Source organism: Electrophorus electricus, chromosome 13, assembly GCF_041902795.1.
Source record: "Electrophorus electricus isolate QZ-2024a chromosome 13, ASM4190279v1, whole genome shotgun sequence".
NCBI lineage: Eukaryota > Metazoa > Chordata > Actinopteri > Gymnotiformes > Gymnotidae > Electrophorus > Electrophorus electricus.
In genome coordinates this window covers 7117501-7132500 of record NC_137509.1, presented here as the reverse complement: position 1 = coordinate 7132500, position 15000 = coordinate 7117501, and the positions used below count along the sequence as shown (strand labels likewise).

General features: G+C 45.8%; 1 protein-coding gene across 9 annotated transcripts in view; it reads left to right on the top strand.

Annotated features, from left to right (window-relative positions):
- The window catches only part of si:dkey-172j4.3 (diacylglycerol kinase delta), a 62122-nt gene that overhangs the window by 25682 nt on the left and 21440 nt on the right, over window positions 1–15000 (top strand). For 4 of the 9 annotated variants that reach the window (XM_081725462.1, XM_035520047.2, XM_081725458.1 and 1 more), the window contains exons 2-5: window positions 13694–13804; window positions 13899–13979; window positions 14143–14247; window positions 14350–14482. In XM_081725462.1, the coding sequence (XP_081581588.1) occupies window positions 14167–14247; window positions 14350–14482 (214 nt within the window). In that variant the 5' untranslated portion in view covers window positions 13694–13804; window positions 13899–13979; window positions 14143–14166. Of the gene's footprint in view, window positions 1–5773; window positions 6818–13693; window positions 13805–13879; window positions 13980–14142; window positions 14248–14349; window positions 14483–15000 lie in introns of those variants that run through there. The other 5 variants (XM_081725461.1, XM_027011480.3, XM_081725459.1 and 2 more) reach the window with 2 other exon arrangements.

The window sequence follows — 15000 nt, the reverse complement described above, 5'->3', positions numbered from 1 at the left end:
TTAATAGTGTGAGTCGGGTCACTCTTTGCACGTTGTGTAATAGTGTGAGTGGGGTCACTCTTTACAGCGTGTTTAATAGTGTGAGTGGGGTCACTCTTTGCACGTTGTGTAATAGTGTGAGTGGGGTCACTTTTTACAGCGTGTTTAATAGTGTGAGTGGGGTCACTCTTTGCACGTTGTGTAATAGTGTGAGTGGGGTCACTCTTTACAGCGTGTTTAATAGTGTGAGTGGGGTCACTCTGCACGTTGTGTAATAGTGTGAGTGGGGTCACTTTTTACAGCGTGTTTAATAGTGTGAGTGGGGTCACTCTTTGCACGTTGTGTAATAGTGTGAGTGGGGTCACTCTTTACAGCGTGTTTAATAGTGTGAGTGGGGTCACTCTGCACGTTGTGTAATAGTGTGAGTGGGGTCACTCTTTACAGCGTGTTTAATAGTGTGAGTGGGGTCACTCTTTGCACGTTGTGTAATAGTGTGAGTGGGGTCACTCTTTACAGCGTGTTTAATAGTGTGAGTGGGGTCACTCTTTGCACGTTGTGTAATAGTGTGAGTGGGGTCACTTTTTACAGCGTGTTTAATAGTGTGAGTGGGGTCACTCTTTGCACGTTGTGTAATAGTGTGAGTGGGGTCACTTTTTACAGCGTGTTTAATAGTGTGAGTCGGGTCACTCTTTGCACGTTGTGTAATAGTGTGAGTGGGGTCACTTTTTACAGCGTGTTTAATAGTGTGAGTGGGGTCACTCTTTGCACGTTGTGTAATAGTGTGAGTGGGGTCACTCTTTACAGCGTGTTTAATAGTGTGAGTGGGGTCACTCTGCACGTTGTGTAATAGTGTGAGTGGGGTCACTTTTTACAGCGTGTTTAATAGTGTGAGTGGGGTCACTCTTTGCACGTTGTGTAATAGTGTGAGTGGGGTCACTCTTTACAGCGTGTTTAATAGTGTGAGTGGGGTCACTCTGCACGTTGTGTAATAGTGTGAGTGGGGTCACTCTTTACAGCGTGTTTAATAGTGTGAGTGGGGTCACTCTTTGCACGTTGTGTAATAGTGTGAGTGGGGTCACTCTTTACAGCGTGTTTAATAGTGTGATTGGGGTCACTCTTTGCACGTTGTGTAATAGTGTGAGTGGGGTCACTCTTTACAGCGTGTTTAATAGTGTGAGTGGGGTCACTCTTTGCACGTTGTGTAATAGTGTGAGTGGGGTCACTCTTTACAGCGTGTTTAATAGTGTGAGTGGGGTCACTCTGCACGTTGTGTAATAGTGTGAGTGGGGTCACTCTTTACAGCGTGTTTAATAGTGTGAGTGGGGTCACTCTTTACAGCGTGTTTAATAGTGTGAGTGGGGTCACTCTTTACAGCGTGTTTAATAGTGTGAGTGGGGTCACTCTTTGCACGTTGTGTAATAGTGTGAGTGGGGTCACTTTTTACAGCGTGTTTAATAGTGTGAGTGGGGTCACTCTTTGCACGTTGTGTAATAGTGTGAGTGGGGTCACTCTTTACAGCGTGTTTAATAGTGTGAGTGGGGTCACTCTTTGCACGTTGTGTAATAGTGTGAGTGGGGTCACTTTTTACAGCGTGTTTAATAGTGTGAGTGGGGTCACTCTTTGCACGTTGTGTAATAGTGTGAGTGGGGTCACTCTTTACAGCGTGTTTAATAGTGTGAGTGGGGTCACTCTTTGCACGTTGTGTAATAGTGTGAGTGGGGTCACTCTTTACAGCGTGTTTAATAGTGTGAGTGGGGTCACTCTTTACAGCGTGTTGCTTAATGCATCTGTCATTTCTTGAGTTGGTCTTATCATCACTGTTGAAAATATGAATATGGATATGGATTCCTTATATCGGGGAAGTGACGTAGGTTTGAATCTAAACCCTTCTGACATAGACTGCTGATGCAACTGAATTGAATTTGCTGTCAGAGTATTTATGACTGTCAGAGTATTTGTGAATGTCAGAGTATTTATGACTGTCAGAGTATTTGTGAATGTCAGTGTATTTATGACTGTCAGAGTATTTGTGAATGTCAGTGTATTTATGACTGTCAGAGTATTTGTGAATGTCAGTGTATTTATGACTGTCAGAGTATTTGTGAATGTCAGTGTATTTCAGAGTTCCAGTCTGCGCTGGAGGCTCTATTGTGTGGTTTTCTTTCCCAGCGGTTGCTAGGTTGAGTAGATCTGGATGATATTTACTAGTGGTTTGTAATTATTTAATGTTTTTCTTTTTTAAATTTTCAAAATTTTTTACATTTGTTTTTCAATTTTTATTATTATTATTGTTCTTCTGACCAGAACTGAATAAGCTGATTTTGGAAATGATCCATTCATGTCACTTTGAACAGCCAATTTGTCATGATGCTTTTTGTTTGATAACTGTATCGATCCAGGAGCTCCTTGGATCGGTTGGTTCTGCCGAGAGATATTTGGTGTGTATTTGTTTTACTTTCTGATCTGGACTTCAACACCTCAACCTCCTCACAGTCAGAATCTGCACAGAGTTTCTCTTTCCTCCAGAAATATGATCATGCTATTCATCCTGTACAGAAGCGTAGATTAGGTGTCAGATTAGACACTTTAGATGATTTTAGTTTAGCACCGGTTTCTGTCTCCACCCGTCGTGCTCAAACTCTGTCCTTCCTCTCTGCTTGCTCCTTTTGCTTCTCTCCTTCATCCTGCATTACTTTTCAACACAACACTAAAAGATAGAAAATAAACCAAATATTACCTTCTTACAGAGCAGGAAAAAACCATTTAGAGTCTCTCTCTCTCTCTCGTACAGTCTCTCTCTCTCTCGTACAGTCTCTCTCTCTCTCTCTCTCTCTCGTACAGTCTCTCTCTCTCGCGTACAGTCTCTCTCTCTCGTACAGTCTCTCTCTCTCGCGTACAGTCTCTCTCTCTCTCTCGTACAGTCTCTCTCTTTCGTAGAGTCTCTCTCTCTCTCTCGTACAGTCTCTCTCTCTCTCTCGTACAGTCTCTCTCTCGTACAGTCTCTCTCTCTCTCGTACAGTCTCTCTCTCTCTCTCTCGTACAGTCTCTCTCTCGTACAGTCTCTCTCTCTCTCTATGACTGAAGCAGTAGATTCAATCAGAGGCAGATTTGAGTCATAAGCTGGAAGCATCAGATTAGATGCCTTTGCTGTGGCAGCACAGTCAGCACCAAATATTCCTGTGTGTGTGTGTGTGTGTGTGTGTGTGTGTGTGTGTGCGTCTGTGTGCGTCTGTGTGTGTGTGTCTGCGTTTGTGTGTGTGTCTGTGTGCGTCTGTGTGTGTGTGTCCGCGTTTGTGTGTGTGTCTGTGTGTGTGTGTCCGCGTTTGTGTGTGTGTCTGTGTGCGTCTGTGTGTGTGTCTGCGTTTGTGTGTGTGTGTGTGTGTGTGTGTGTGTCCGCGTTTGTGTGTGTGTCTGTGTGCGTCTGTGTGTGTGTGTCCGCGTTTGTGTGTGTGTCTGTGTGCGTCTGTGTGTGTGTGTCTGCGTTTGTGTGTGTGTCTGTGTGTGTCTGTGTGTGTGTCTGCGTTTGTGTCTGCGTTTGTGTGCGCTGTCTGTGTGTGTGTGTGTGTGTGTGTGTGTTTGTGAGTGGTGGTGTGAATCTGCATGTGTGTAGGTGTGCGTATATTTTACTTCTCAAAGTGCTCCACTTCACTGTGAGACAGTGCTAGCAGAGCAAGACTTCAAGAGTCCCCTGCCTCCTGTACTATTGACAGGACATCTGCAGGACATACACATTCATGAAATACAGTATATATGCATACATCCTGTACACATTAATGATAAATATACGGAATTGTAACCTTCCTGGTGATGTCCTGAAAGGTGTGAGGGATACGTGGGCGACCATCGTGTTACTCTACTCCAGCATTATTATAGAAAGCCAGTGCTTACTGTATCTCTTAGTGTATCTCTTACTGTGTCTCAGTGTATCTCTTAGTGTATCTCTTACTGTATCTCTTAGTGTATCTTTTACTGTGTCTCTTATTGTATCTCTTAGTGTATCTATTACTATATCTTACTGTATCTCTTAGTGTATATCTTACTGTATCTCTTAGTGTATCTCTTACTGTGTCTCAGTGTATCTCTTAATGTATCTCTTACTGTATCTCTTACTGTGTCTCTTAGTGTATCTCTTAGTGTATCTCTTACTGTGTCTCTTAGTGTATCTCTTAGTGTATCTCTTAAACATGCACATGAGAGAAAGGCACGTAGAACCTCTAGACTGTGCAGTTATGTTCTCTTGTTGCACTAATGAAAGGTGTAGCCCCACATTGGGCTGAGGAGATGACATGTGGTTTTCAGCTCCTAGAAAACTGAGCTGTCACACAGAGCAAGACAGAGATGACCCTCTCATAGCACCTGGGTGGAGAGGCAGGGGGGTTGATTGGGAACACTGTGGTTAGATTTCAGACTTTCCTGTCTGTGTCTGTCCTGATCTACTCTGTTATATTTAGAGCAGACGGCACATGGACTGTTATATTAAATAAAAATCCTATTGTTCAAAGTAAATAATCTCAAGATGTCTCAGTTTTTGTATATTGACTGTGTGTGTGTGTGTGTCTGTGTGTGTTTGTATGTGTGTGCGCATGCTTGTGCACGTGTGCACACGCACATGATTGTGCACATGTAGGCATAGGTGTGTGCACGAGCGTGTGTGTGTGTGTGTGTATGCTTGCGTGTGTGTGTGTGTGTGTGTGTGTGTGTGTCTTCAACATCGTCAATGCCCAAGTCAGGGGGGCAATGTAGAACTTGTTGCTATGACAACTCTGCATGCCATCGGGCTGGCTTGGGCCGTGTAGTGTCAGCAGTGACTCAGTGTGTGTATGTGTGTGCTGTCCCCACAAGCCTTCTATGCATGCTTGTACGTGCCTGTGTGTCTGTGTGCGTATATGCAGGCATATTTGAGCTTGTGTGTATTTGTGTATATGTGTGCATCTCTATGTGTAGGCATGTGTAGTAGAGGTAGTATTGAACAGACATTTACAAATGACTGCAGTATTCTCTAATACTTGATGCCTATGACTGCCCTCTAGTGGCTGATGGGGACTTTGCAACTTTAATTACCCACATTGTTTTTCTACCTCTTTCTCCTTGATGGAATGGTCTAATGTTACAGTTAATTCAAGGGGTTGGAATCAGTCTGGATGATCATGATACAGAGAGAAATATACACCGCGGTGCACAGAGGGGCAGAGCTGAAGACTGATGGTGCTCTTTGTGCCTGTCAGAATCTTTTTTTAAAGCTCAATATATGTGAGTTTGTCTCTCAGGTCTGTGCCTGTCTGTAATTCTCTTTGTATGTGTATGGTTGTGTGGGAGTATCAGGCATCAGAGGCAGGACCAGCTAGACAGGCAGCCGCAACAGCCTGTGTGTGTGTGTGTGTGTATGTGTGTTTCTGTGTGTGTGCGTGTGTGTGTGTGTGAGTGTGTGTCTGAGTGTGTGTGTATGTGTGTGTGTGTGTGTGTGTGTATGTGTGTTTGTGTGTGTGTGAGTGTGTGTGTGTGTGTTTCTGTGTGTGTGCGTGTGTGTGTGTGAGTGTGTGTCTGAGTGTGTGTGTCTGAGTGTGTGTATGTGTGTGTGTGTGTGTGTGAGTGTGTGTGTGTGTGAGTGTGTGTGTGTGTGCGTGTGAGTGTGTGTGCGTGTGAGTGTGTGAGTGTGTGTGTGTGTGAGTGCGTGTGTGTGTGTGTGCGTGTGTGTGTGTGTGTGAGTGTGTGTGCGTGTGAGTGTGTGTGTGTGTGTGTGAGTGTGTGTGTGTGTGTGAGTGTGTGTGTGTGTGTGAGTGTGTGTGTGTGTGCGTGTGTGTGAGTGTGTGTGTGTGTGTGTGTGTGTGTGTGTGTGCATACTGCTTGTTCATTTCCTTGTTGCCTGTGTCACATTCTCCTCCAGTTGAAGACTCAGTCAGGTTTCAGAGTAAACGCATTCATGACCAACTGTACTGTCTGGCATTAATATCAATATACATGTCCTTAGTTTGTAAGCATCTGATAGTATGAACAAATGGAAACTCTTTTGAATTTAGGGAGCAGCTGTGTGAAAGCAAGATGTAAAGTGGATTAACAGGACGTGTGGATTAGCATGACGTGTGTAAAACATGTGTATTGTTGTCAGGGTTGCATATACTCTGTGCATCATTTCAGAAAATTAGGTGTGTGTGCATTTTTGGCAGGGGTTGTGCCAAGTGTTCAGTTATGTAATTCTGGCAGGTGTGCTTAGGAACACGAAGAATGCCTCAACTACCGTGGACCCCTAAACTGGACGCATCCTTTCATAGTCGCTTGTTATTATTTATATATATATATATAGAATTATTTATCTTGTCATGATCCTCCCATCCAGGATTTGGGGTTTTTGATTGATAGATAAAAAGGACCAATAGGAGTGTTTTTATGAATATGGCAGTTTGTTCTGTGAGCTTGGAAGCTTGCTCAACCAGTTCACCTACATCTATTTATAGTTTTCCCTTTACACACCTCTGTGTGTGTGTGTGTGTGTTTGTGTGTGTGTGTTCTATGACGTTGGGGGCAGTCCCAGATATAAGGAGGATCCTTTTACACACCTTTTCCCTGTAAGAGGACACATTTTCACTCAAGAGGGCGTGTGTATGGTGAAGGAGGAAGTCTACATGTAAGAGTCTCTGAGAGTATGCCGGTGTGCGTGAGAGTGTGGAACATGGCCAGACTGTGTCCAGGCTCCTTGTGCTGCCTGCCCGTGCCCCTGGACCTGGGGCTCTGGGCACAGGGAGACCGCAGCAGACTCAGTGAGGAGGACTTTCTGGAGAGGTGCTCAGATAACGCGCACCCTCTACCCATCACGGAGAGAGGCACCAGAGAGATCGCTCAGGTCAGCCAGCCAGTGCTTAAGGAGCCCCTGTCTTTCTAAATGTGTGTGTGTGTGTGTGTGTGTGTGTGTGTGTGCGTGCGTGTGTGTGTGTGTGTGTGTGTTTGTGTGTGTGTGTGTGAGTGTGTGTGCGTGTGTGTGTGTGCATGTGTCTGTGCGTGTGCATGTGCGTGTGCGTGCGCATGTGATGTGTGCGTGTGTCATTCTCTAGAGTTGAAAAGTTGAAAAAGGCTACCTCTCTCTTTGTGCTTTCTATGTGTACATGTGTGTTTCTGCACTATTCTCTAGAGCTGAAGAGCTGAATTCGTTTTACTTTCAGGTGTGTATGTGTGCGTGTGTGTGTATTTCTGTCAGTGTGTGCCCCGTAAGGTTATAGTTGTAATTTTTATTTCCTGTTTTACTCTTATCACTCCATGCTGGTGATAGTCTGATCCTGATCTTTTATGTTTTATATTTACAATAGCTCAGGGTCATGTTATTGGACTTGAGCGTAGTCTAAGTATTGTGTGTGTGTGTGTGTTTGAGAGTGAGAGACAGAGAGAGAGAGAGAAAGACAGAACTTATCAGTTCTCAAGACTCTCCCAGCCCAGATATGCCTGGAACGTTCCCATTGATGGTCCGCATCTGTCCACAGCTCCGTATTGGGATAAAACCCCCTAAGGGTGTGGCTCTTGATCAACTGTGACCTCTCTGACCTCTGCAGAACTATGAACAGATTTATCTTGCACAATCAGTGTATAGAAATGCCCTCCAGAAATGCCCTCCCTGCAGAAATGCCCTCCAGAAATGCCCTCCCTGCAGAAATGCCCTCCAGAAATGCCTTGCAGCCAGCAGAACCATGAGGGTGCCTAGCAGTCATCCGTTATTGTCGACTGATGCTCCAGCTGCTCAGGTTTTTGGCTCGAGGGCATAACTGACTTCTCCACTAATGCCTGACTGTGTTTATACAAACTGTATCTGTGTATGAAAACGCAGGTCTTCCATTCAGGTGGGTGGGGTTCATTTTCAGACTAATGGCATCAGGTATATAGGTTCACAGGCACCTGCGTATTACAGCTGAGCAGCTACACATCAGCCACCACGGGGATAGTGGACGTCCCTTCAGGACAGGACAGGACTGCTCACTTAGCTTTTGGGATAAGTCTAGTGATGGATCTAGTGAAGGGTGTAGTAATGGGTGCAGTAAAGGGTGTAGTGATGGGTGTAGTAAAGGGTGCAGTAAAGGGTGTAGTGATGGGTGCAGTAAAGGGTGTAGTGATGGGTGTAGTAAAGGGTGCAGTAAAGGGTGTAGTGATGGGTGCAGTAAAGGGTGTAGTGATGGGTGTAGTAAAGGGTGCAGTAAAGGGTGTAGTGATGGGTGTAGTAAAGGGTGCAGTAAAGGGTGTAGTGATGGGTGTAGTAAAGGGTGTAGTGATGGGTGTAGTAAAGGGTGCAGTGATGGGTGTAGTGATGGGTGTAGTAAAGGGTGCAGTAAAGGGTGTAGTGATGGGTGCAGTAAAGGGTGCAGTAAAGGGTGTAGTGATGGGTGTAGTAAAGGGTGCAGTAAAGGGTGTAGTGATGGGTGTAGTAAAGGGTGCAGTAAAGGGTGTAGTGATGGGTGTAGTAAAGGGTGTAGTGATGGGTGTAGTAAAGGGTGCAGTAAAGGGTGTAGTGATGGGTGTAGTAAAGGGTGCAGTAAAGGGTGTAGTGATGGGTGCAGTAAAGGGTGCAGTAAAGGGTGTAGTGATGGGTGTAGTAAAGGGTGCAGTAAAGGGTGTAGTGATGGGTGTAGTAAAGGGTGCAGTAAAGGGTGTAGTGATGGGTGTAGTAAAGGGTGCAGTGATGGGTGTAGTAAAGGGTGCAGTAAAGGGTGTAGTGATGGGTGCAGTAAAGGGTGTAGTGATGGGTGTAGGTGTAGTGATGGGTGTAGTAAAGGGTGTAGTGATGGGTGTAGTAAAGGTTGCAGTGATGGGTGTAGTAATGGGTGTAGTGATAGGCTGGAATAAGCTGCTTTATGCAACTGACAAATTGTTATTTTTTAATGTGAGCATTGGTCAGTCGTCTTTTAAAAGTAACCTGGAACACTTCATTTGTCATTTATGTGTGTGCACATGTATGTGTGTGGGGGTGGGGGAATAAATACTCATCGCACACACACACACACACACACACACACACACACACACACACAGCTCCAGATGGGGTTATAATCACTTCATTAGTTTAATGACTAGATGAGGAAGGATGTCTTGCTGTGGGCGTTGGTCCTAATTGCTCTGTCTGCAGGCTCCTTGTCTCCTGTCAGAACTTAGCTCTGTTCTTCCTCTCTCCTCCATGATTTTTGGCTTTGTTTTGGGTGGCAAACCTGAGTATACTCCTGGAAGAAGAAAAGATGAAGACGACTGTTTATTGGAAATAACATTTGTTGTTGTTTTTTATTTTTAACTTCTGATTTAAAGTGGTTGGGCCCACCTCTCCAGACTAGTGTAAAAAGGCATTAACAAAGAGCCCTAGCTAACAGTGGACTTAGAAATGATAACAAAATATTAGCTGCATTCTTTCTTTACAAATGATCATTTTGTTCTGAGTTTTCACTAGAGCATTCTAGCCACATTTCAAACCTTCAGAGTGGAGATTATCTGTAGTATCTAAAAACGTTTAAATATAAAAAGGCTGACACTCTTTTACTGAGTGAACTGAATGAATCTGGTGCTCAGATATATCCTTCAATATCCATCATTATGGCATGTACTGAGTACAGTCATTTTAGTTGTGATGGGACTTCCATTACACCACCTGCTCTTTTAGTTTTAGTTTTTTGTTTGTTTGTTTGTTTGTTTTGTTTTGTTTTTTAGCGACAGACTATTTTCCTGAAATGTAAGAGTTGGGAGGCATCGTAACTAATCACATACCACATCATTCCATGCCACCCCATTCCATTCCACTCCGTTCCATATCACTATATTCCATACCACCCCATTCCATACCACTCTATTCTATACCACATCATTCCACATCATGCCATTCCATACCACCCCATTCCATTCCACCCCATTCTATTCCACTCTGTTCCATATCGCTATATTCCATAACACCCTATTCCATACCACCATCCCAAGACGATCCCTTTCACCCAGCCTCTCTGCCCTCTCTCTTACTGGACTGTATCACAAGTCTGTTGTTTAAACTGCGTAGCACTCAAATAATGTCAAGCGGCAGTGTGGTAGACAAATGAAAGCATCCGCATCTATTTGAATCCATTTTTGTTTGAAAATGCTATTTTTTCATTTGACCGCTAGGAGAGTAGCTGCCATTTCCGGGTAAAGGGACGCTGTTAAGCACTCAGCTTTGTGCCATTTTGTAATATAGGACTGAAATGCAGTTGCATTCTGGGTTTTTTCTGTGTGTGTGTGTGTGTGTGTGAGTGTGAGTGTGTGTGTGTGAGTGTGTGAGTGTGTGTGTGTGTGTGTGTGTGTGTGTGTGAGTGTGAGTGTGTGTGTGTGAGTGTGTGTGTGTGTGTGTGTGTGTGTGTGTGAGTGTGTGTGAGTGTGTGTGTGTGTGTGTGTGTGTGAGTGTGTGTGTGTGTGTGTGTGTGTGTGTGAGTGTGTGTGTGTGTATAACATAGCCTTTGTTTCCATTCTCTCTCAGGCTGTCATGCTCTAGTTTCACTACACCTTTACTCGCAGCACTGATTAGGCGTCTGAAATCTGTGTTTGCAGACAGCTCATTGGTGTATCCATGGAAACTGACAGATAAGAGTGACTGGCTAACCTTGGCCTATCAGAAAGTGAACCTCAGGTAATTTGCTTTCTGCCGACCTGGTCAGGGAACCTTGATCAGGATGCGTGTGAGAGTCCTTTAGTGCTTGGGAAACACTGGTAGGTGGTTGTTTCTCTGGCCAATGCGATGCAGGGACAGATCAGCCAGCTTCTGCCTGATAGAGCACTCTAGGCACTCTTTATAGGCTTGCATAGATTTATGAGCTATTAATCATAGAAAACATTTAGTATAGTCTAATGTATATAACCACTAATGCCTGACATCAGGGGTCTCTGTGTGCAAATCATCTGTAGAATATTCTCCTACTTACTGGTTACTAGTTACTGAATACTTCTGGATTGTAGTTTCTCTCTGGCTCTGCCTGTGTGATGACTCATGTCTGCAGGACAGCTTTGGTAGTGTTTTCCAGATGGACACTGGATTGCTTTCTCTGTGTGTGATTAGTGCTGACTGCAGTGGGACTGTTACTGGCTTCTCCTTTGTTATGGTTTGTCCCTTTTTTTCTGCTTTATTGCCTGTATGATTCCTGCCTGGAAGGCACGATCACAGTGTTCCTTCCTCCTCTCGCCCCAAGCCTCTCTGTTATCTCGGCTTTCTCACTCTTTAACTCTTTCCCTCTTTCTGAGACTCATCTTTCTGTGCCTCAGGTCCCATTATAGGTGGATAAAGAAACTCAGTTTCTTTCTTACCAGTATAATTGGACCGTGACGTGGAAGATTATGAGTCATGGGAGGTGTTGGGAACTTCTGTGGGTGAACCAGGAACATTTCCCCACTTTTCACACACACACACACACACACACACACACACACACACACACACACAGACAGACACAGATACGCATATTCAGATCTGGGAATTATTATGCAATGCCACTGTTCTCCTCTAGTACCTATGATTTCATGATATAACAGAATAAACTGAACTAATTGACTTTTGGGATGAAAACAGAAGGGTGTTGAACCTGTGAGAGGAGACGTGGAGGGCAAGGCAGATGGAGAGGAGAGAAAATGAGCTGATAGGGAGAGTGAGATGAAGGGAGAGAGCAACGAGGCAATGACAGGGAGCAGACTGGAGAGGTGAGAGTGGAGAAGTGAAAAGATTTAAAGAGTTTGGTGTGTCATTCCAAGAAAGAAGTCATGAGTCATGATTTGATGTCATAGTGTGTGGGGGGGCAGGATGTTGCCCCAGTGTGAGGGTGAGAGTGACTATGTTTCTTTTCACTTCTTTTTCTGTGTCCTGTGTGTGGGTGTGTTTGCGGGTGTGAGCCACTGCACCGCTGTGAATACACTAGAAGGCAGACAAAAGGTTTGGGAGAGTGAGTTCCCAGATTTCCAAGCAGTCCAGGCTGTACGTTTGAGTGGGAGACAGAGAGAGACAGACAGACAAACATTAACACGCAAGCCCCACACACACACACACATACCCACATACCCACACACACACACATACCCCCCCACACACACACACAGACACACACACACAGACACACACACACACACACACACATACCCCCCCCACACACACACACACACATACCCCCCCCCACACACACACACAGACCTATCTACTAGTGCACAATATTTCTCCATTCCATTCTTGTGTCCTGCTATCAGCACATTGATCAATGCCATAGCCCAGATCCACATTGTTGCTGCATTCCATAAAGGGAGAGGAAGAAAAAAGTGTTATAATCACATACACCAACCCAACATGACACCCACACACTGCCCTGTCACCCATGGCTCCCACCCTCTGCTCACACACACACACACACACACACGCACCTACTGCTGGATCCTCCCAGCAAGAGTAAGCACTGTGGCCACAAGGTTAGGAGCAGTACAGATTGCAGTATGCCTTGCAATATTTCAAACCGCATTGATGAACCGTTGATGTGAAGTCATTTACATTTGTAGATGATTTGAATCCTGCGAAACACCCACAGAAGACAATTCTGGAATGTGTGAGATGCTCATGGGATGCTCGGAGCATACGCTAACAATGTGTGATTTGTTGGAGAGCTTATTTGTGTATGGCACCCTTCTCTGATCGGTACTGCAAAGACCAATGTTGCAATAAGGATTAACAAACAATCTATCGTGCAGCTCATGATATAACCGGAGTTTGAGTTCCCAGTAGGGCCTAGACAGCTGCCGCTGGTCAGACCACATGGAGCGGGTGCAGGCAGATAGCATATATCTCTCCCAGCAACGCATTACCAACCAAACGGGTGCAGATGCACGGAGACTGTCCATCAGAGGAACTTCTCCAAGACTGCTCACCTGCGGGACTGCCAGCCTGCAGAGACCTGTCAGTACATGTCATGACCCAAGGGGACTGGGAGGAGGTTGATGTACTTTCTGGAAATGGGAACGTTCTCGCCAGTTGCACAGAAAGGTCCGGTTGCTAGGCGACTCTGGGCAGGTTTTTCTTCCCGCCTCTCCAATGCGATTATGATGTAATGGAGAGAGCGCGCAGGGAAATCCCCTGCTTATCACTTTGCGGCCTTGATGCGATGCGGTTAAGGTGTGCTATGGCCTCTGGACGCCTCCAGAGATTCTGTTTGCCTCGGCGCACAACTGCACAATTTTGGGTCTGAGGCTTTTACTGAGGAAAGTGGAAGCCCCTTTCCCCTACACAACATTCTGACAAAACCATTATTTGAGTATTAAGGCCAGAAGAACAGTGCTGTATTGATGTATCTAATATATTGACATTGCCACACCGGAAGACACAGAGGTGATCTTGAGTGCCAGAGGAGTCGATTTGTTTGGGGGGGTGGGAGGGGAATTTAAGGGGGTTTAACGTGGGTAGAGACTTCCTCGGTTGCCTCTGGGCTGGTGAGAGCAGCTCTGCTTCAGGCTTCGGGGGAAGGGAGAGACACAGCGATGAGAACCGGCTCACGGGTCACTCGCCCGCCGCTGAGGCTACGGAGGATTGGTCCACAGCCAAGGCTTGTTCCTGCACACAGCCAGCAGCCCGCGTCTGTAGCCTGGAGGTGCTCGGGGACCCTGGACCGCCGCCAGTGTCTCTAACTTGGTCACACACACATCCACAGAGTCGTGCACTCGTCATTAACTGTCACTCCCCAACCCCTCGCTCCATGTCTGTCTGTAGAAGAGTGTGAAGGAGGGTGTCCTGTTGAAGCAAACCAGCTCCTTTCAGCGTTGGAAGAGGCGTTACTTCAAACTGAGGGGCAGGACTCTCTACTACGCCAAAGACTCCAAGGTAACCCCGGGGTTGGGCTAGGCGAGGCGAGCCCCCGTTCAGTGCTCTGTGTGAGTGGGCTGATTTGGTGAGAGACCTTCTTGTGTTGCCGTAGTCTCTCATATTCGATGAGGTGGACCTCTCAGATGCCAGTGTGGCAGAGACCAGCACCAAGAATGTCAACAACAGCTTCACAGTAAGTACACACACACACACACACACACACACACACACACACTCACACACACACACACACACACATATATACACACACACACACACACACACACACACACACACACACACATGTTAATAGAATAGACTGCATTAGAACAAGAGTCGCTCTGTTTTCCTCTCAGGTGATTACTCCATTCCGTAAACTGATGCTTTGTGCGGAGAGCAGGAAGGAGATGGAGGACTGGATCAGCGCGCTAAAATCGGTCCAGAAATGGGAGAGCTATGAGGTCTGCTTAGACTCCTGACCTTTAACCTTGTTTACACACTTTATTAATTGTGGTGCCTTTTTCCTGATTGGAGAGTGAATGTGGTGCCCCTTTGGTCCCCAGGCCAGCCAGTTTAACATGGAGCACTTCTCTGGGATGCATAACTGGTACGCCTGCTCGCATGCACGCCCCACCTTCTGTAACGTGTGCAGGGAGGCGCTGCCTGGAGTCACCTCCCATGGCCTCTCCTGCGAAGGTAAGCACACGGCACCTAATGCTGCCCCTCTCATCTTCTCCTAGTGCTCTTCTCTTGCTCTTCTTCTACTGCTCTTCTCCTGCTCTTCTCCTACTGCTCTTCTCCTACTGCTCTTCTCTTGCTCTTCTCCTACTGCTCTTCTCTTGCTCTTCTCTTGCTCTTCTTCTCTTGCTCTTCTCTTGCTCTTCTCCTACTGCTCTTCTCTTGCTCTTCTCTTGCTCTTCTTCTGCTGCTCTTCTCTTACTCTTCTCACACTGCTCTTCTCTTGCTCTTCTCACACTGCTCTTCTCCTACCGCTCTTCTCTTACTCTTCTCACACCGCTCTTCTCTTGCTCTTCTTCTACTGCTCTTCTCTTGCTCTTCTCTTGCTCTTCTTCTATTGCTCTTCTCTTCCTCTTCTCACACTGCTCATCTCTTGCTCTTCTCACACTGCTCTTCTCTTGCTCTTCTCTTACTCTTCTTCTACTGCTCTTCTCTTGCTCTTCTCACACTGCTCTTCTCTTCCTCTTCTCACACTG